Consider the following 21,806-nt stretch of genomic DNA (forward strand, 5'->3'; position numbering starts at 1 on the left):
TGTTAATACGAGCCATGTCCCCTGTATGGAGCAAGGTGCCTGGCAAAACAGTAGATGCCACAATGCGCGCTGAGTCCGTGAATAACAATGAGTAACACAGATGTCGGAAATGAATAAGTCAGTAGTTGCTCTATATGTACCTCTTTCGGTTTTGAATCTGTCAAGGATTTCAGTTTTGTCTGTTAGGTCAGATTTTAAGGCAGTCTCGAGTTGAGCGATCTGTACTTTCAGCTGCTGTTCCTTTAACTTCCATTGCTCTTCGTGGGCAGCACTGAAGGCACTGCAAAACACACGTGACATGCAAGGAGAGCCTGGAAATCGGCTTCGACCGAAAATACGAAGAGAAAAGCTTTTAGTGGCACAGAGACCACTGTCATCATGTCTTAGGAATTAAGTAAACATATGCTGGTCTGCTGCTGTTGAAACCGAGGCGCCTTTCTCAGGCTGCGGTTAGGAAACATGAAAGGGTTTGTGGGATGAGCAAAGGAACTGGCCTTAATTTAGAGCTCTACAGTCAGAAAAGTTGGCAGTGTGCAGCTTTTGTGGGACTAGGAAAGGAATTCAGATACTGTACATACTCCAGAGGAATCTGCAAATGCAAACCTCAGGCATCGGCTTCGGATAAAACTCTTCTCTCCCACATACAAACCCTCTTAATACAGAGAAGAGGGGCTCACCACCTGATCTGCACTCTCAGAATCTGAAACTTCTACTGAGTCTGTGCTAATAACACAGTCACAAAATTCTGGCCAGGAAATGATAGCACACTGAACGACGAAGAAGTAATTCTGCTGCAAAGAAGTACTGATAATGTAGTTTTTTATCCTAAAACACAAACAGCAATAACCGGCTAAAAACAGAGTTTTACTTGTAACACGACTGGGATGAAAACCCAGCGAGAACACCCTGGTAAGAAGGATGAAGACAGAAATGTTATTCCTCAGTGAAAGTGTAGCAGTTTAAACTCCCGTTACAATCTACTAATGATGAAATCCCAGTATTCATTTAAGCCAGTAGCTCCCGAACGCTGATCAACTAAACACTGGTGCTAGACCAGCTGCACTAAAAACACTCAGGGAGATTTAAGAATGAAGGTCCTGGGGCCCAGGAATTCATAGTTTTATAAAGCTTCCCCAGGTGATAGCCAGGTTTTGGAAAAACTGATCTTGATCTGTATTTCAGCAGAAAACTATTATCTGTGAAGCTTGCTATGACTGAATAATTATCAGCAGCTTTGACCCTTCTCCTTATTTTAAACCTGGTAAATGAAACAAAAATTTATAAAACCTGGTTTTCTACTGATGATGAAGTAAATGGAAGAAAAACTTGTTACTGAAAATTGCCCTTAATGTTGCTCCTAGTTAGTCTCGAGGTTTTATTCCAAAAGAGATACTTTTCTGGGAGGCATAGCTTTCAGAGGAAAAGAATTGTGTGTCTATTTTACATTTTGAATGTTTTTATTGCATTTAAAATAATACGAACTTAAAAAAATGGAATTCTAGAAGTTTCTCTAAATATGACATCTGTTTCTTCTATCAATGTTCTCATTTCACATATGGAATCCTGAGAAATGCATGGACCTATATACCAATATTTTAAGTTAATTTTATCAGAGGTACAATTACCTAGACTTACATGAAATCCAAACAAAGTATGTACTTTAAATATTAAAGAATATTCTTTTACATTTTCAGTTTTTAAAATAAAGAACAAATACGATTTTTGTGTCTGGTCAAATTATGTAAACCAAACACACACACACACACACGTGTGTGTGTGTGTGTGTGTCTTGTATTATTAAAAACATGTATTACCCGGAAAAAAAATTAGCATGATGAAATAGGCACAATTATACATTATATCAGACGCCAAAAATTAGAAACAGTAGTGTTCCAATAGCATTAGTACCAGCAAAAAGATCACCAACAGTTAATCTGGCAGAAACATCAGAAACTGTATGTGTTTAAATTAAGAACAATTTAGCAGCCTGGTTTTTCCAAACCCACAAAATACTAGTGTAAATCAGCATAAGTCAATCTGAATTTAGTCTACTGCTATCTTCCCTCTAAATTTAGGATTACATTCCAGTGGAGTTTCATGAGGAATTCCTTTTGAATTTACTGTATTCCTGTATGCTTGGAGCCATCTGTGTAACTATAAATGGTGAACCACATCTGGCTCCATTTTCTTTGTAAAGGCTGTGTACATGATTAAATCTGCATATGAGAACAGTCTTTGAGAACCTTTTATTCATGAAAATGTTTTTGTATATTGCCTACAGTGACAACTGGAGGGGGGGAATCATACTTGGTTTGTGTGCACATTTCATTATTACAGTCTGTTGCAGAAGTGAGAAAATGTCAATCTACAGTCGAATGCCCATTGGTGCCTGTGGTCACTGGCATGGCCACTGGCAGGCGTGGGTCAGCATACACACAGCTGAACTACAACATGATCAGGCAGAAATAAGAGCTGAAGAATTCATCTCCACCCCAAGGCCTTTTTTCTTACAGAAAAAATTCCATGTATTCCAGTGTCTAAGGGCACCCTAATGTGAGAGAGAGGGAAGACTAAGCGCTAAGTCACCCACAAAGAAATCCATAGGTGCTTTAGTTAGGACCTAACGGAAATTAAATATGTATTTACTTGGGATACTTCACTTACTGAAAGAAAATGATGCTCCCCATGTACTCAATTTGATTTCTGGGAAGTACAAAGTGCTCCTATTTGATCACATGAGCTTTCACGATTCCTAGAGGACTGCAGGGCACAGGTGCTCACTCTCCAGAAATAGACCCCAGAGAGTCTATGGTGGTCAGCAGTACTCCATTAAATTCTGGATAATAGATGACTACTAATTACATAGCAAAAACCAATTCTTAAAAGGGTTAATACCATCTTCAAAAACTAGACCAACTCTTCTTTAAAGTAGGTATTAGATTACTGTCTCTCAGGGAGTTAATACCTTAAAGTCACCTCTATCAGATTCTCTGGATCCTATCCCAAATTGACCATCCTGAATTGGGTGGTGGTGGGAGGGAGGTTCCAAAGGGGTGGTGAAACCTACATTCTGCTGTTTTCCGGGTTATACATATATACTATAGTGGAAGGACTATTGTATTCATCAGTTACACCACCCCAAAACTCCACTAACTTCAAAAATGGGACACAGCTTTACAATACTGTAATATAAATTTCTCTCTGACCACACAGATTTAACTGCAGAAAGTTTATTCTGAATTTTTAAATGGAATATTTCTTAAAGTTATACTTATTTCTTGGCATTGTATCAAAAATGTTCCCGCATATTAAAACAAGCTCAGACCAAATACTAACATGAGGGTTTTATCTTACCAGATGATTCTCTAATATGTCATATGTCAAGTAATAAACACATTCAAAATTTCATTTGGAAAAGGAAGATGAGAATGTAATCTGCAAATCATATTTTTCTCCTGAAAACTAGCCAATTTTGAATAACAAACAAATGCTCTCCTTTAAAAAAGACATGCTATCACTATGACTAACCAAACAGGGAGTAAAATTCATTTAGTTTTTGATGAGCACTTGTTGTTGGCAATGATGAGTAACAGTGCCATGAAACACAAAAGCTGTAAAGAATCTTAAGGACCACGATGATTTTTGTAGAAGTTTCTCCAACTCTGCTTCTGAAAACATAATATATATTAAAAATTTGTATTAGAGAATTTTATAGCTCTATTTGCTATCATGTGTGCTTGCTGGGTTTTGTGCTGAAGTGACATTAAGTTTTTTTTGACACAAAATATTTTGACACTTATTACACGCATTTACTTCCATATATCTCACACAAAATTCAAGTATAGGCAGCATAATGAAGTCTGTTTTTAATGTGACAGGAAAAAAATGTAGCTGAAGCATAAAACATTAAAAAAAACCCTTCAAAGTCAGATTTACACTCTCAGATCATCTTCTAATATGAAGAGATAAAGTTTCATGGTGATAAAGTAAATATGAGAAAAACATGTCTCTCTCAAAATTCCATTTATGCATTATTCCCAGCTAAGTTTAATGTTTTCTATTCCCAGAAGGTATGTTCAGTAAATCCTCAAATTGGGAAGTAGAAAATGTATAAGTAATGGCCAAATGGCACCTATTTTGTTGTATTAAGACCATGTTAAATTATTTGAAATTACAAGATGTTGAAGATAAATATAAATCAATAAAAGTTTCTGAATGTATGGTAGTTCTATTATTCCATGAACATTTCCCTTCCACAGAATCAGTTTTCCTGTGAAATTAAAATCAGAGAGATAGGGAAGCACAGTGAAAAAAATTCAAGCTTTAGAGTCAAAAGAATTGGGTTTGGGTCCTATATTGAAGTCTCAGCAACGCCATGTGACTGTACAAGTCTCAATTTTTCTTGAGCCTCAGTTCCCTCATTTCTAAAATATGGGGACAACATCATTTTCTCTGCCCTACAATGCAGTGGTTGTGTGATCTATATACTGAAATTTGGAATTTTCAAACCCATAACTACTACTTAGTTATATATCAATATAAACCTTGTTTTGTTCTACAGAAATGAAAATATAAAACAGGAAGCATAATAAATGCTTTAAGTAAAATTAATTGGAGCTGATGAGAAAGATGCCAGAACAAAGCAAATAGAGCCAAATGGGCTGGAAGGGGTCCAAGGCAGATCCCACATAAAGAGTTTCAGCCAGCCTATCCTTGTTGCAGAGCCCCAGATACTATTTTGACTGATGTCTGAATCTGCTATCGGTAACTCTTAATAAAATGAGCCACTGTGCAAAGATAATCAACAGCAGTAGGTAAACAACAGAGATGATCCGTGCCACTGGACTGATGTCGAACAATAACCTAGGTATCTTTTCAAAGCAAAAATAAATAAAAGCCTAAACCTACGCTCTTTAGGTATGATTTAATTTATAACATGTAAATTTAGTTTACAAAACATCCAAAACATACAGTTAAAAACAGGTGTGTCTGCACGTCATCAGATGGCTATTCTGATGGTTCAGAATATGATCAATAGAAGCACTGTTGAATATCAGCTCTAACATATATCTTCCTATACATATTAAATTTACTTACATGTAAAACTGTATTTATCCTTTATCAGTTATTGTATACGGAAAAGACTTAAAAATACACACGTATACACAGACACAAACACACACACAGATATCTGTACTGCTTAACTAAGCTTAGTGGTGGTGTAGAATTTTGTTTCTAACGTTATCAGAAGGGATTAATTTTTAAAATGCCATCACTATGAAGTAGATTAAAAGACAAAACTGAAGTAGCTCTGTACAATTTATCTTGAAGGGTGCCTGGCTGCCTTGGTTGGACGTGTGTGTGACTCTTCAGCTCGGGTCGTGAGTTTGAGCCCCACGTTGGGTGTAGAGATTACTTCTAGAGATAAAATAAATTTATCTTGAGATAAAGATACTTGTCTTTCTTTTTATAAGGAACAGAGATAACTGTAAGTGCACACCTTTGTTTTCCACCAAGGGAATCGCTCTCGGCTAATAGGCCAGGTAGTCCCGTGGAAGAGACCAGGGCTTGGAGAGACCAAAAGAAGTGCAAATACAAGCTCTATCACTTCACGGCTTTAAGAGTGTAGGCAAGTTACTTAATTCTGTTTTATTTTCATTGTCTGCAAAATGGGCATTTACAAAACCTACATTTCCAGGTTGTTGTGAGAAATTTATAATAATGTATGAAAAAGCATTTAGCACAGTGCCTGCTTGCTTCCAGTCTACAGTCAATAAATGGTAATAGCAGTTGTTACTGGCAACAAAGTAATATGGTTTTCTAGTCATAGACTACTGCTCAGCCTAAAGAACTTTTTACCGGTGCCTAAAAAAACCTTATTTTTCTTTTATAACACATATATATTTCTTGCAATCATCCAGTGCTAACTTTTTAATCAATATTAGATATTCTGACACCCACTGCTTTAATATAAAAGATCTCCAACAAGAGAATGAGAGAACACATGTAATCATGATTTACCTGTTATACAGTTTATCGTAGTTTTCCTTTAAAAGTTCCCGTTCCTTTTCTAAATCATTAATTCTATCCTGCAGCTAAAATGAAAAGAATATGACACATTAGATACTTATCAAATAAAACCACACGGGGGTAAAATAACACAAGAGGAGGCTAAGATGTTTTAGTCTTGACTTCTAAATTGCAGCTGCTAACTAGTCAACTTTTATTGTCTGTATTTTATTTAGCATTGGTTTTTTCCAAGTTGTTAAGTAAACATGAAATTAATATTTCTGTTTTAATTTAGTAGAAACGTATGCATTGCTTTATGGTGACATGTGCCAAAACTCAATAAAGAATGTGTTAAAAGTTTGCTATGAAGTCTGGGAAACATAATATTTTTTACTTCCCTCCCTGATGAATTCCATCATTATATTCATTTTGTATTAATTTCCAATTGGCCCATAAAAAATAAAAGGATTAACTTTTCTTTTAGTTTGTGGTTCAAACAAATTGAGTCAATCACAATTCATTCTGAAGACACAAGTTCTTACATTACCTGGAATTTACAAAGAGCCAGTAGCACATCTTTTAAATAAATGAATGAATAAAATAGTATACCTTGTTTTATCCTAATGAATATTTTTAGAAATAAACTCAGGATAACCATTATAGCTTTATGACTACAATGCAGCTTTCTGTATTTATTCCTAGCATTCATGTTTAAGTTTTATTCACCAGTATATTTTGTAGTTACAACCTTTTCCCGTGAGTCAGTACTCTTAAAATTCATTTCCATGTTCATAATTCCCTTTTGATGCTAGTTTGAGACACAGTAAGGACTCTCTAAAGATCAGAACAGAATGTAGGCATCTCATTTCATTGCCATTCTCTTTAAGAACAAGTTTAAAAGACGACAGAAAGAAACTGTGCTAGCTGGGAGACAGGAGTAGCAACAATAATAGAAAGATGAGTTTTCAAACAACTTCCTAGAAAAAAATGGAATAATTTCACAGAACTGCTGCTTTTGCAGAACAGAATAGCCTTCTCCTCAGAAACAGATGTGTATTCATCTAACGTGGTCTTGGTATCTCAAATGGCTAATGAGATGTTAAGGCTGAGAAAGTTAAGTTCCACAGGTAAGTTGCAAAATGTTATATGTTCTTTTTCCTCAAGAGTCCATTCTTCAGGTAAACCGTGGTTACCAGCACGTTTGCAAGTAGTTTTAGGCACCAAGCTGGCATGCATCTAACAAACTGACTATATTTTGCTGTGCTCAAAGCCCCATTTATGTAGTTTAGGATGTTTAAATAAACGTACTCTTTGGAATGTCTCTGTTTTACTTTTTTGAAACAGTGACAGAAGTTTTAATGCAAGGAATGGCTAATCGACTTTTGGGAGCTTACCTCTTCTATTCTTCTTTCAGAAAATGTCATGGAATGTAATTGTTTCTCCAGACTGCAGCATTTTAAACGCTGCTCTTTGAGTTGCCTATTTAGCTCATCTCCGTTTGCCATCAAGGCATCATGGCTGATTCGGAGACTTCTTTGCTTCTAAAAAACAAAAAGAAAATCTTTTCGAAATTAATTTTGGATTCTGTGTTAGATAAGTGATTACAATTTTTAAGTGAATTTACTCCTAAAGCTCACATTATACAGTTTATTCTTCACCTCACAAACAATGTACATGTGCTACTTGTCCATGGAGACGCTCTTGACCTAAGCGTATGATTAGAGACAAAAAATATAGGATTATCTTAGCACAGAGTCACATAATGCAAACTTCTTGTCCTTTATTTTATTTCCTCCTAGTTTTTGACTGGTTGATTAGTGACCAGTGAATAAATTAGTTTTAGCATTTTTTTTTCTTTCTGCTGTGGTTACAGTGGTTGGACACGCTGTCTAAAAATGCTGCCACATGGGTCAAAATAAATGCTGACCATAGCTAATCAAACTTGAAAGGATTCGTCACCACAGCACATAAACAGCCTAACAGGAGGTTGTTTTAAAACAATTAGGTTAAAATTTTCAATTCAGTAAAATAGTTACTGAAGTCTTAATTTTTTAAAACAGATTTTTATTTTTATTTATTTATTTTTAAGTAAATCTCTATGCCCAACATGGGGCTGAACTCACCAATCTGAGATTAAGAGTCACACCCTCTACTGACCAAAACAGCCAGGCATCCCAATTTCTTAATTTTTAAAATGGCTTTTATGAATATGCTTTAAATTCAAAGTTATGTTCTAAAATGCCACATGCTTTTTTTTAATAAATAAAAAGATGACCATACTAAAGTCTTTTCAGAGAGACCATACAACCATAACATGTAATGGCTCATCTGCTAATTAATATCACTTACGTTCTACTGAAGTTCTCCAATCATTTATAAGAAACATGGCTATTGAGTAACTTGAGTTCAATTTTTGTTAATCTTGGTATTATCGTAGCACGCTATCTTTACCAGCTTTTCCTGGGCTTCCTACATTCATTGAAGCTGTTGGCCTGAACCTCTCAAATCTTCCTTTACCCAAAATCAATCCCCCAAAGAGGAACCTGTGCCATGGCAGACACTTGTCCTTGTTGGTCTCTGAACAAACACATGGCAGCACTGTTATATGGAAGTCAAAATGGTCAAAGTGACAAAAAAATGTAAGCTCACTTTTTATTTCCTTTCCTAATTCTCCATGTTCGAAATGGCCCTCAGCTCCATGTTTTCTTAATCTCCCTCTTCTATCTATGGGCAGACAGTGCTATTGTCTCCATTCTCCAATTCCTCTTCTATCATAACCCTCATATTTATATGGAAGGCAGTTATTACTTCATATTTAAGGAGTTCTTGCAGGAACACTAACCAAAACACATTTTAAAAATATTTATCAAATTCAATAGTAAATTTAGGCTTCAGATGACCCTATGCTTTCCATCAATTTACTGCTTTCCTTGTCTCAGTACTTCAAAGAAAGTACTGCTTAATATGAATTCTGCTCATCTGGAATGTTTTGGAGTTCATTAATTCCAGAACCTATGTTAATTATGCAGTGCCAAGAAACAGGCATCTTCTGATGGCAAATTCCTCTGGGGCCACAATCCTAAGGCAGCCATAGGGATGAAGAGTCCCAAGTATTGTCAACCTGAATAGTCAAGATTTAAAATAAGTACACTGAGAGTTGACATGATGGGTGCTCAAATATTTTGTGATAATGGTAGATAGTGACAAAACAAAACAAAACAAAACACATCAAAGAAACATTGAGCAAAACCTAATCACTCGTATTTTTAACTTGATGTATCTTGGATATCTCAGAAATGCTTATAACTGAAGATAGCTGCAAATACATCTAACCCTTTGGTGCTATGTGCCCATACGAAATCAGATAAAAGGAGTTAAAAATACATTTTCTTGGCATGAGATAATTTATGATAAATATGTTTATTATTTTGAGATGACACAGATATTTATGAAAATTCCAAGCAGTTATTTCTCTACTCATTAAGTTATAAATTACAAATAATATATGAAGTGAAGTCATACACATTTAAGGAAAAGAGCATCTTTAAAAATAACTTTTAAGTGTTACGACCATTCTATTTTAAAAAATACAACGTAAACACTATCTTCGATAGTGTATCTATGTATACACAAAGATAACTTTGTATCTATGTATCACCATAATAAAATAAATGATCACAGTACCTCTTGAAGCTGAATAAATTTTCCTTCCATTACTGAAAGAGCATTGCTTTTCTCCACTAGTTGTTTATGAAGCTTAATCATTTCTACATTGTCCCGAATGTTTGACCTTCAACAATGTGTTTAAGAAAATGAGAGACAGAGTAAAAAAAAAATGCAAGGCAAAAGAAAAAAATCTGGTGGAATCACAATTTTTCATTGGAATGTTATCTAGGTTTTCAGTTTATTATACACTTAGGATAGATTATTTAAAACCAACCAATCGTTGTTCTTTAAATTTCATAAATTCGCAGACTCTCAGAGTTTGAAGGGAGACTCAAATTTGAGGACCTGTGTCACCTCTACAACTGATAATATGCACTTAAAACCCTTTTACAGCATCCTGAAAGATGGTGCAAAAGGACATCAGTCTATAGCACAGCAACAAACTTCATACTTACTTTAAGGAGGACGATCATACTACTTTTTCCCTAAGAGAAAAATATGCAAGACAGCCACTCATCTTCCTACCACTCCCTTGAAACAAATGGTATCATAAGATTACCATTTATTGGAGTTTCCTCCTGGAGTTTCAACTTTTCAAAATATTTCCCAAAAAAGTGACTTAGCATTTTATACTAATAATGCCCAAAGCTGGCATTTAAATACGTTGCAGATGTGCCTTTAGCTGTAAGAGATCATTTAACGTCCACAGGGTATGTAGAAACTCTATATGCTGCAATAGTAGTTTGTATTTTCCCTACTGAGATTAAAGCAAATGTAGAATTTAACAGGAAGATCTTGTTAAAGGTTAATCATAGATCTAAGTGAATACCCGTTTTCAAAAGACATTTACTTACCTAACAGAGAAAGGCTCCTTAATTTAATACGTTTTACATTCAAAAGTATTTAAAAAATTGTGAAGCTCAGTTTTAGACTTCATTTCTTTAAAAAAATAAACATCAAAATCTTAAATTCAGAAACTTATTTCAGTATTGAAAGTAAGTAATTTTACTTCCAAAACTTATCTAGTGTACACATATTGGAAAAATTGTCACAATGCCCTACTGGAACCAGAAAACGGACTACAAAGCTCACACATCTGTAAACCAGCTGAGGACTTGAAATACTTAATTTTCCTCTTTGATATTTGAAAGTTCATTGTATTTTGGCATCGGACAGTTAGTTGTCCTCACACTGAAGATAAACAAGTCCAAGAACCTGGATCTTACCCAGGATACAGTCTTAACACAATGTTAAAATAATTATGTGTCTAAAACACGGTATCTAGTAGTTCTGAGCACACAGTCAGCAGTACACTCACGATTCGGCCCCATAGCATGCTCTTTACTCACTAAAAAAATTACACGATGAAGGGAAAAGATTTTTACATAAGTCTAATAAAGAAGATATTCACTTTAACATAAACCGAAGTCAAAATACAACTTAATCTGCTTTCCCCAGAATTACTTGGTTTGACCACTCAATAGTGACAGTTATTGATATGGGAGGATAGAATGCTATTCAAATAATTTCAAATCTTTTCTTATATTTTCAGTCACCTCTGACATTTTAATCTTATTTTAAAATATTTTAATATTTTCAAGTAGATATATATTAAGATTATATATATATCTTCGTTACCTGGTGAATGTTTTCTTGAATATTTTCCTAAACTCCCTGAAGATTAAACTTTTCAAAAATGCCAAGAAAAGTGACTTAGTATTTTATGCTAATAATGCCCAACAGGTGGGTACAAATATAACTTCAGTAGTAATTAGAAAACAACAAAAATAATGTGGTCCTTTAAATATAAGGTCAGTTTGCTTGAGAGTACACCTAATCTGGGATAACGAAACAGCTGTAAGTCTTTAATGATTATTTTCAAGTGTCAGTTTTAGGGGCTTTATCTGTAAGAGTCACTATTATGATTAGATATTTTTTAAAAAAGATTTGAGAGAGAGAGAGAGAGAGAAAGAGCACACGAGTGGGAGGGGCAGAGGGAGAGAGAATCTGAAGCAGACTCTGAGCTAAGCATGGAGCCCGACGCAGGACTCTATCTCACACCCTGAGATCATGACCTGAGCCCAAACCAAGAGCTGGATGCTAAATTGTGCCACCCAGGTGCCCCTATGGTTAGATACTTTTGAGGGTAATGGTGGGAAGGAAAGGATGGCTGGCTGTTCAGCTGGAAGTGCTAAGACATAAGAGATCAAAATCAACACTGTGATAAATGTGGTCTGGCCTTTAGGAAGGTGTACAATGGAAAATCGTCTCAAACCTGACAATCGACTCAACATTCTTCATAGATGAAATATGATTAAAAAAAGTAAGGGTGGATTGAGAGGGAAAAGAGGGAAAGGAATGTCACAAAAAGCTGACAAGGAATGTGAGGGTGATGGAGGCTAGAGTCGGTGCTTAGGTCCTAGACCTCTGTGGAGTAGGAGGAGGGCCTCAGGTTGGTTTTCTCTGAAGAATAGAGATGGGGCTAATTTTATAAGCAGTGCTTTAAGTGACCACCACATCATGCTTTCTTGCTCTGTTTCATGCACAGTGATGGGAACATCAAATCTTCAGGATGATGACGTTCTAACAGAAAGAACGATCCATGGTAAAAACATTCAGATGAACTCTGACAGTCATGCAACAATTCATACATGCTGCATTACACATGGTGAAATGATCTGCAAACAGATATCAAGCAGTCTAATTATGTGCTTTGTAAAAATAAATTTCTCAAATTTTTCAACAAGGATTTTGCAAAAAACCTTGGACAATTAAGTTGGAAAATGCGGTTTCTTTTCTTTTTCTTGTTTTTTTATAGACATATTATTTAGAATTATGATCAAATCTTCTAAAACTATTGGAAGAGTTGTTGGCCCATCTCTAGATTAAAAACAAACTGAAATAAATTAGATTTTATGTTGAAAAAAGTAATCCAGTTCAACAACCTATGTGCCAAGTTTCCCTCATATAATTGGAAACAGTCAAGCAATAAACTCTGGAAAAGGAATTTCTAATGGAAGCCTTGAAAACACTTGACTCCGGCTTTGCTACTGGGTGCCATAATAAATCCAGAAACTTAAAACCTCAGATACACTGGAGAAGGAAAAACTTTCAATGGAGCTATGTAATGTATAGTCTAATACGAAATCTTGAGAAACAAAAATCCTTCCTCCCGTGAAAGTTTCTTATACTTCATTCCCCAGGCATACAACTCTCTCACAATATCCCCCCCTTCAGCCCCCATCACTATTTCAATCTTTGTTCCAGTAGAGATTATGAATGCTAAAGAAAGCCTCTTGATTTTTTGAGACAAAAATATCATAATGTAGTATTTAACACCATTTAGAAAAGAAGGCTGTAGAATACAGAAGCTAGGCTATGAAAGTCTGGAAAGTAGTTGAGTAAAATATTTATGACAGAATGGAGAGGCTCTTTTTGAATCATAGTTTTAGCTTGACTAAATCTGGGGAAAAGGTTGAAAACAACCCTAGGTTTAAAACATGTCTACAGTAATTTTCTTTTTTTCAACAGTGGCAGACATTCTGTAAGTGTATTGTTAAAAGTAAATGTAGGTCATTCATAGCTTTTACTAGGGATCCACAGATAACAGTCACTAGCAAGGTGACACTACTGAATAAGATTACAGAAGGTTGCTAGTAAATTAAATGGAATCAGCTTCACTAAGAGAGCTGAGGAAAGTTTATTTGAAGGGCAAATCATGATCCCTGATTTAAGATTGCAGAAAGGAAAAAATTTGTCTGTGTATGTTTATTTGTCTCTGGATCATACCTTTCTTGTGATGGTGGGTCAAAACAGAAATCAGAGCTCAATATTTTCTTACTCTCATACTCACAAGGAATGGAGAGAAACAGTTCTGTCAAGCACTCTACATGCATATAATCACTCTCTTACGAAAATGGAGGGGGCACTCCCAAGGACTGGTTGGAGACAGGAAGAAGTGAAAGCCTGGCTGATTTTCTAAAAGGGATCATTTTGAAGATCAAGTTTAATGGATTCCAACTAGTAGTGGGAATCTGAGAATTACATTCAATATATCAAAAAGCCCAATGGGAAATGTAGGTTTACTAGCAATTAAGTGGTTAAAGAGAAAGTTTTGTACTGTTCTTTATTTTTTGATAAAATTATACCAAGTCAGCTCAATGACGCAGGTTATCAGAAGCAATGACTGACATAATAGAGGTCTTTGATGAATAAAAGAAAAAAACCCCAGTAAGTTGATTAAATTAATAAATACCGCTTACTTAGTAGATAAAAATCTTTCAGAAACACAAGATCCCTAGGGATGAAAGTGTGCTATTTAAAAGACAGGGAACCACTCACCCGTTTCAGTCTCTGTATTTTACAGCTAAGGTAGCTAACCAAGGCTTAGCGAAGTAAAGAATTCGACCAGAGTCCTTAGTTGAGGGAGCTGCCAATCAAACCCAATCCTAAGAGATCACTTCTTCCCACTCTTCTAAGCTGTCTCCCTCCTCAGAGATATTCCTAGTTCTAGCTGTCCCTCCACTCTCAAGTATGCACTAATACACTAGTTACTATAAATTGTGATAATTTCTGTGGTTCATATTAAGTGCTGAGAAAATACATCAAGCTGCTATCCCAGAAAAATCTTAGATGATGATGACGATAATAATAATAATAATAAACAACGCAAGAGAAAAGAAATGATATTTCAGTGTGATACTTTTCACTAGGCAAATTCTAAGGTTTTCAAAACAACAGCAAAAGCTTGGTGGTTATATTTTTTAAAAAATGACAGATCACCTGCTTGTGTAATAATAATGTGTGCATGGTTATCCTTGGCCCCAGTTACCCTTCCATCCAAGGACCAGATGTGCCCTCTAAATTAGGGGGCTGGGCAATCAGACAAATACAAATTGAGGGGCGTTCTGCAAACAACTATCAATGGGCTGGAAATGGGGAACCACTCTGGAATAAAGGAAACCTAAAAGACATGACAATTAAATACAATACATGACCCCTAATTGGATACTAGATCAAAACCAAGCAAAACAAACGAAAACCAGCTATTGGAAAAAAAAAAAAAACAAAAACCCTCCAGCTATAAGGGATACAATTGGGAAATTTGAATATGGACTTGTGTTAGATGATGCTACTGTATTGTTAAGTGTTTTGAGTATGACAACCATACAGTGGTTATGCAGGAGGATGTCTTTGTTCCTAGAAGATATTTAGAAGTGTACAGAGAGCAAAATGATACATGTGTCTAACTCTCAGATGGGGGCGAGGGAGGGAGGGAAGGAGAGAGAGAGAGGGTGGAGAGGAGAGAAAAGTGCTCACGCATGTGTGTGCAGAATTCACAAATACACGAAGAGGTGAAAAGGTATGTGAGTGTTCATGCGACTATTCTCGCAACTTTTCTGTAGGTGTGCAACTTTTCTGCAGGTGTGCAATTTTTCAAAATAAAAAGCTGGGGAAGAACTTAAGAGTGCCAGGAAGTCACCCTGTGTGTGCCTAGAGGGGAAAGATGGAGCCCCTAGAGCAAGCTGTTTCTTACACTGCATGGCTGCAAAAGGATTCTCTTTTAAGATTTGACAGTCTGCTGTCGACCAAAGGGAAGAGGGCAAGTCAGAGTGTCTGGAACAGTATAGGTTAAATTTCCTCCACTGGGATATTATGGAACTTACATGATTTTTAATTAAGAAGGTAAACACCCTAACATTTACTAAAAAAAACCACTTAGTACAAACTAGTTACACATTTGGTAAGAGTATAAATATTTTTGGAGTTGAAAAAGCCAGTAAAAGGTAAAATCATTCTGATTTTAATGTTCATGTACATGTGTTCACTGGTTACTGCTTTGCATTTAATTTAAGACGGCCTTTTTAATAAGCAGAAAATGTGCATTTTTATATTGTTTAAATTTTAATATGCATTTTTGTTCAAAACAACACAGACATTCAGGCTACTTGTAAATGATACAAGATTTTTTGCTAATGAGGCATTATGTAGAACATATGCAAAAATCACAACTCAGTCTTCCAAAATAGACCACAATAACAGGAAAAAACATGATTTTAATAAAAAAGAACAGCACTGGGCTTTTACTTCAAAGCAATTAAGGGCTTTGGATAACCAAAAGTTTATGTCAAGTTGATGCCAAACCAAACTGGTCTATTAAACACATACTATGAAGAGTTTCTGTAATATTCTATGAAAAGGCTCTTTGCCATAAATATCAAGCACCGTACTCTGAAGATTACGACTATGTTAGGTTCATGTTTGAGAACAAGGAGCCCAACATCCTGATCAGACTTCTAGGATTTCAAATTTGAAATAATGTATCCGTGAAAGAGAAGTTTAAATATGTTTTCCATTTTGTGATTTTTCTTTACAGTAAATTATACCAAGTTTTATATTCTCCCCAACGTTTTTTTCAACAGTTTTCCATTAGTCTCAAAAAATTGCTGTTACACATAAAATTTTGAGCTATGTGTAAACATATGAGAAAAAAAGACTTAAAGATCTTTATTGGAAGTCATTTCTTCAGTTTTCAACAACTGTATTTCAAGGAACAATATGCTATTTACTAAAGGTACCTTTCCTTTTCTAAGCAAATAACATGTGATTTTCAATATTATAAAATCAGTGAGGTAGGATACAAATTGGTTTATTTCTCTGGCCTCTGCAACAAAAGTTCCTTTACCTATTATACTCATTTTGTCTTGCTTCTAATTCCTGATGTGACAAAAGAGACTGCTATCGAGTGAATAATATAGCTGCCTAAGGAAGGCCTTAGTTTAGTTTTTAAGGTAAACTCATCTAGGTGTATATGTTGGTATCTCTTGCTGACAATATTTATAGGAGAAACCATGCATACCTGTCTATCGCTCCATTTCTTCTGCTGTTCTAGTCCTGGACTGAAGGACTTTTTGATCTATCTTTCAATGAACACTGAACACTCCCGTTCCTAGACGATCATATCCCTTTGGAAGAGGCAATGGCCAACACAGTGTCCACCTTACTCTTTGGGAATCAAGAAATAGAACAGAGGAAGTAGTCTCTGATAACCTTGTACTCAGCTGTTGAGTAAAGGTGATAGGGGTAGGCTCTAAGCTTGGGCTTGGTCTAAGCATAAAATTTTTATATTTAGATAATATCTTAAATATGGCTGTTAGCAATTTATTAAGATCATATTCAATGTTGGGGTCTGGTCCTTTAGCACTGTTCCTCATAAGGAATCATGTGTTGGTTTTCCAAGAAGACCAAGTCTAATCAGTTCTTCTTCCTAGGGGAACAGAGATAACTCCTAGGTATTCAAGCTGGTTCAAAGCCAGGGTTCAAATTGTATCGTCTAATATAATTCTCAAAAATATTCATGTTTCTTTTGTCCTGCCCTTACAAGGGTATGTAAGTATCACTAAATATACAGAATTTCATTATATAATTTAATTATATATGATCAGATATAATACTAGTCTTTTGAATCTTTAAAATATAAAGCTTATATATTTTCAGCCCACTTTATTGTTTTTAAAACAAGTCTCATATGATGCATCTTTTCCTAGTTTTTTCAAACATTACCATGGCAGGTTAGTTTGTTAAAGGAGGATTAAACTCTGAATCTGAAATGAGAAACTAAAAAATCATACTGGTTTTTCTAAATGAGAACCTAGCCACATAAGCATCATACCATATACACTGGAGGAGGGGGGACAAATGGAGGATCTAGGTCTGGTTTAAAAAGCATTAAGAGAGAAGTAAGAGACACAAGAGATGTCAAATGCAATGTGTAGACCTCACTTGAATTCCATTTCAAACAAACAGGAGAAGACACGTTCAGGGAAGTTTGAATATAGACTGGGTATTAGAGGGTATCAAGGAATTGCTGTTAATTTTGTTAGGTGCGATAATGGCATGGTGTTATGTTAAAAAAAAAAACAAACTGCCCATCAGAGATATATACTGGAGTATTCGTAGGAGAAATGACATCTTACCTGGCTGGGGCTAATTAATTGAAGAAAATAAAGGTGAAGGGACAGGTGAAACAAGATTGGGAACATGTTAATGATTGTTTAAGCTAATGCTGGGTACCTGGCAATTTAATGCACCACTCCCTCTACTTCTTGGTATCCTTGGTCCAAGAAAACAAACAGAAAGGCAAGAGAAGGAACCAAAGGGAAAGAAAAAAAGAAAAAAGGAAGGAAGGGGAGAATGATTTGACGAAGAATGTGGTTAAGAAGATAAAGTCTTGTTGGAAACCCACTGTGGAAGTACAAAACAGGGGAAAAGTATTAGGAACCAAAAATGACAGAAGAGGATGGGAAAGAAAATACAGTACATTATAAAACATCAAAAATGAAGAGGCTGAAGGGCCCCACTGGCATCCACAATAATCAACAGAGTTTGAAGCAGTTTATATATATTTATATTCATATTCATATTAGGAGAGGTAACAAACATCTTTTTGGGACTAAAAAAACTGGTACCATGGTATGGAATTTTTTTAACTTTGAAAAAAAATTTATATGAGGCTGGACTTATTCACAAGATGTGTCAACAGCAGGGTCCTTATCACACATATTTCCCTTGGAAGGTGGCACCAAATGGCATCAGAACTTCCTACAGTTATGGTAAGTGCAACAAAAGGACAAACGAGTGGGGGAAATAAGAGGAGGGGGTATGCCCTTCCACTCGAGCTGTTAGGAGCACTTAGTAGGTCGAGAGTAGGCTTATATGAAGAATGTTAAGTGAAGACATGATTTTTAAGATAGACTAGACTTATCCTTCTATGGCACATGATAAAGTATTTTAAACTAATTTTGACCTTATCAAAGTGATATTTCTGTTTTAACATACCTTTGATCTGTAGCCTGCTGTTCTCGAAGCTGAAGAAGAGATAACTCAATTTCATTTTCTTTTCTCCTCAACTGAGTTTTCAGGATCTCAGCCAAGTGCTCTAACTCTTCTATCTGGCCTCTCTGTGACTGAATAACATTTTCTCTGAAATAAAGAACCTTTACAAGAATTTGTAGTTTGAGGAAAAATCTGCAGTATTCAAGATCAGTACAAAGGAAGTTCTTCATAATAAAGAGCAAGCAGAAGTTAAAAATTTTAGCTTAAGTGCCTCTGCATATAGTGAATAGCAGATTAAATGGGACAATTTAGAAGTGCATATGGAATAATTCAAAATACTGCTTTTTATACAATAATATCCTAGACGATAGCCTGGACTTCCGGTTCAATTGAATTCAATTCAGTATTTATTGGTTACCTACTATGTACTCCACAATCTGCCCATCTTCAGACAATTTACACGCCTTTGTTCTTTCCTACGTACATCTGCCCAGACCACTCAAATTAACACTTCAGAGAGAGAGCTCAAGAATTTGCAAAACATAACAGTGGTTTTTTGCCTGTACTTATTTATCTCTACCATGTATGGCAGCATCCCAGTGTAATGAGCCTCAGGGAACCTCTATGATCCCTGTTTTTTCAGCTGATTAGCAGGTAACAAGATTAGGTTTAGTCTTTAGGTTTTATTCCTTTGCAGGCTAGTCATTGTTGTAACTGGTATTTAAAATATACAAAAGAAGTAATCTGAAGCCCACATTATTCTTAAGCAACTGTCTAAAGTGTGATGTTATTTCATGTTTTCTCTCCTCATTCAGAATTGTTACTTTTTGATGATCCAGGTGAAGGACTGTAGGTAAGTTGGAACCTTATCTTCATTTGTGTGACTCATGGACATTGAACCCATGAGGCTTTCATTAACTGGGAAAGTAAGTGAAATGTGGCAGAAGTCACTTTTTTGAAACCATAGTATGATGAAGAATGCAGTACTATAGAATCACAGTGAAACAAAATCTGAAATCCATATGTGTTTGATAACTCCAAACTTTTAAGCCACTCCCTCCAATTATTTTTTTTTTTTAACCACAAAAAGGCTAATTAATTCAGGATCTAAAAAAAAAAAAATTACCTGTAGTTTTTCTGAGAATGGAAACGTTGTCCCTAGAACTTATACTATTCTAAATGACTGGGCTTTATGCCATTCCTTTGGGAAGAAAATTATAATATAGAGGACTATTCTATAAACCCTTCCACTGATGCAGTTGGTTAAGTTGTTCATTTTCCTCATTTTATTGGAAACATGTTATATAATATCTGTTCTTACCCCATAGATCTAGATGTATTTAGTGGAGCAAATTATTTGTACATAAACCAATTGTGTTTAAAATAAAGGAAAGGGAGGGATCAAAAAAGACATGATCAATAAACAAAGTTCTAAAATGACCACAAAAAGAATACATACAAATTTCTTATTTCTCCTCTGGCTTCTTCAAGTAAACTGTTGCCATATTTTGTAAGCATGGGTTGTAGAGTTTCTGTTACATCGACATCTTGGAATCTAATACCTAGAAGTCAATCAGTAAGATTATAAAAGTGAGGTTGGGAAAGAAGGACTCTTGATTTACCATCATGAAGAAATTTGAAATATAAGAAAATTTCTTAAGTACTAAGAGATATGTGCTCTATAGTACAGAGAATCAGAAATCCATTGCCGAAGGGAATACCGTTAGCATTAAATGTACATAGCAGCAGGTATTGCCCATTAAACAAATTCTACTATGGAAACCAAATTACCTAGAAATAATTTTTTTAAAAGATTTTATTTATTTATTCGACAGAGATAGAGACAGCTAGCAAGAGAGGGAACACAAGCAGGGGGAGTGGGAGAGGAAGAAGCAGGCTCATAGCGGAGGAGCCTGATGTGGGGCTCGATCCCAGAACGCCGGAATCATGCCCTGAGCCGAAGGCAGACGCTTAACCGCTGTGCCACCCAGGCGCCCCTACCTAGAAATAATTTGATTCAACTCAGATTTGGAACACCTAAATTCATTTCTGAAAGAACCAAAGTAGGGTTTTATAATAGAAGCTAAAGTATGAAGGAAAAAGATTTCAAAATCTTGACTTTTTTAAAGTATTTTTGATATAGATTTAAAATTTTTTTTAATTAGTTATTCAGATTCCTTGACCTTATATATTGAATCTTGTCTTCATTTGTGTGACTCACAGATACTGTGAGTGTAAGTCAAAATGTTTCCTGTACTTTGGTTTATTCCATCTCAATAAGAAAATCCATATTTAAACAAAGGTAATTCAAAAAGGGATCACCAATGAGATTCCTTTAAATAAAACATTCTGCTGGTGCCCTTAAAATATTTTTCTTGTAGGGGCGCCTGGGTGGCTCAGTCGTTAAGCGGCTGCCTTTGGCTCAGGGCGTGATCCCGGCGTTCTGGGATCGAGCCTCACATCAGGCTCCTCCGCTGGGAGCCTGCTTCTTCCTCTCCCACTCCCCCTGCTTGTGTTCCCTCTCTTGCTGGCTGTCTCTCTCTCTGTCAAATAAATAAATAAAATCTTTAAAAACAAAACAAAAAAATATATATATATTTTTCTTGTAAAAATAGCTGCATTTTTACAAGTCTAGTCCCATTGTCAAACATGAGACATAATTTTAGTTATATGATGACACTTATAAAATAAATTACTAGAGCTTAAGGTGGATAATATATGACAATTCAGATTTTTAATGAAGCATAGTCTCAGACAAGGTACAGATAAAATTCATTATTTTAAGAAGTTTATTTTCAATTAGAATAGAACTATTATTTGCTATTTCCAAAATTTTCAATATCTATTGTTATAGTCCAGACTAAAGAAAAGTCTCTGCCTAAAACCATTAAAATAGTTTACTGTGTTAAAATCTGCCAATTTTGGCAGTAATGCTAATTCTTAAGCTTTTCCTACATAAATCATGGAAAAACTACACATCACTAGCAAAATTAAGAAAAAATCTACTTATCCTTAACGTAATCTTAAAACTTACTGTGTACCAGTGGTTTGCCAATGGTTACATTTTTTTTTTTAAGATTTTATTTATTTATTAGACAGAGACAGCCAGCGAGAGAGGGAACACAAGCAGGGGGAGTGGGAGAGGAAGGAGCAGGCTCCCAGTGGAGAAGCCCGACGTGGGGCTCGATCCCAGCTCGCTGGTATCACGCTCTGAGCCGAAGGCAGGCGCCCCTGCCAATGGTTACATTTTAAAGCATACACAGCTTGTAAGAATCTTTGTTCTACTGGTTCCTCAA

The 21,806-nt window shown here is 35.5% G+C and overlaps 1 protein-coding gene across 1 annotated transcript in view; it reads right to left on the reverse strand.

Moving 5' to 3' along the window:
* RPGRIP1L (RPGRIP1 like) overlaps positions 1-21,806 on the reverse strand; it is an 88,916-nt gene that overhangs the window by 56,639 nt on the left and 10,471 nt on the right. Inside the window, exons 5-10 of the mRNA XM_040633310.1 lie at positions 19,970-20,072; positions 18,514-18,657; positions 9,694-9,799; positions 7,404-7,550; positions 6,022-6,095; positions 141-280 (exon numbers count right to left, since the gene is read on the reverse strand). Of these exons, the coding sequence (XP_040489244.1) occupies positions 141-280; positions 6,022-6,095; positions 7,404-7,550; positions 9,694-9,799; positions 18,514-18,657; positions 19,970-20,072 (714 nt within the window). The remainder of the gene's footprint in view (positions 1-140; positions 281-6,021; positions 6,096-7,403; positions 7,551-9,693; positions 9,800-18,513; positions 18,658-19,969; positions 20,073-21,806) is intronic.

The sequence above is a fragment of the Ursus maritimus genome, unplaced genomic scaffold, assembly GCF_017311325.1.
Source record: "Ursus maritimus isolate PB19 unplaced genomic scaffold, ASM1731132v1 scaffold_19, whole genome shotgun sequence".
NCBI classification, from domain to species: Eukaryota; Metazoa; Chordata; class Mammalia; order Carnivora; family Ursidae; genus Ursus; species Ursus maritimus.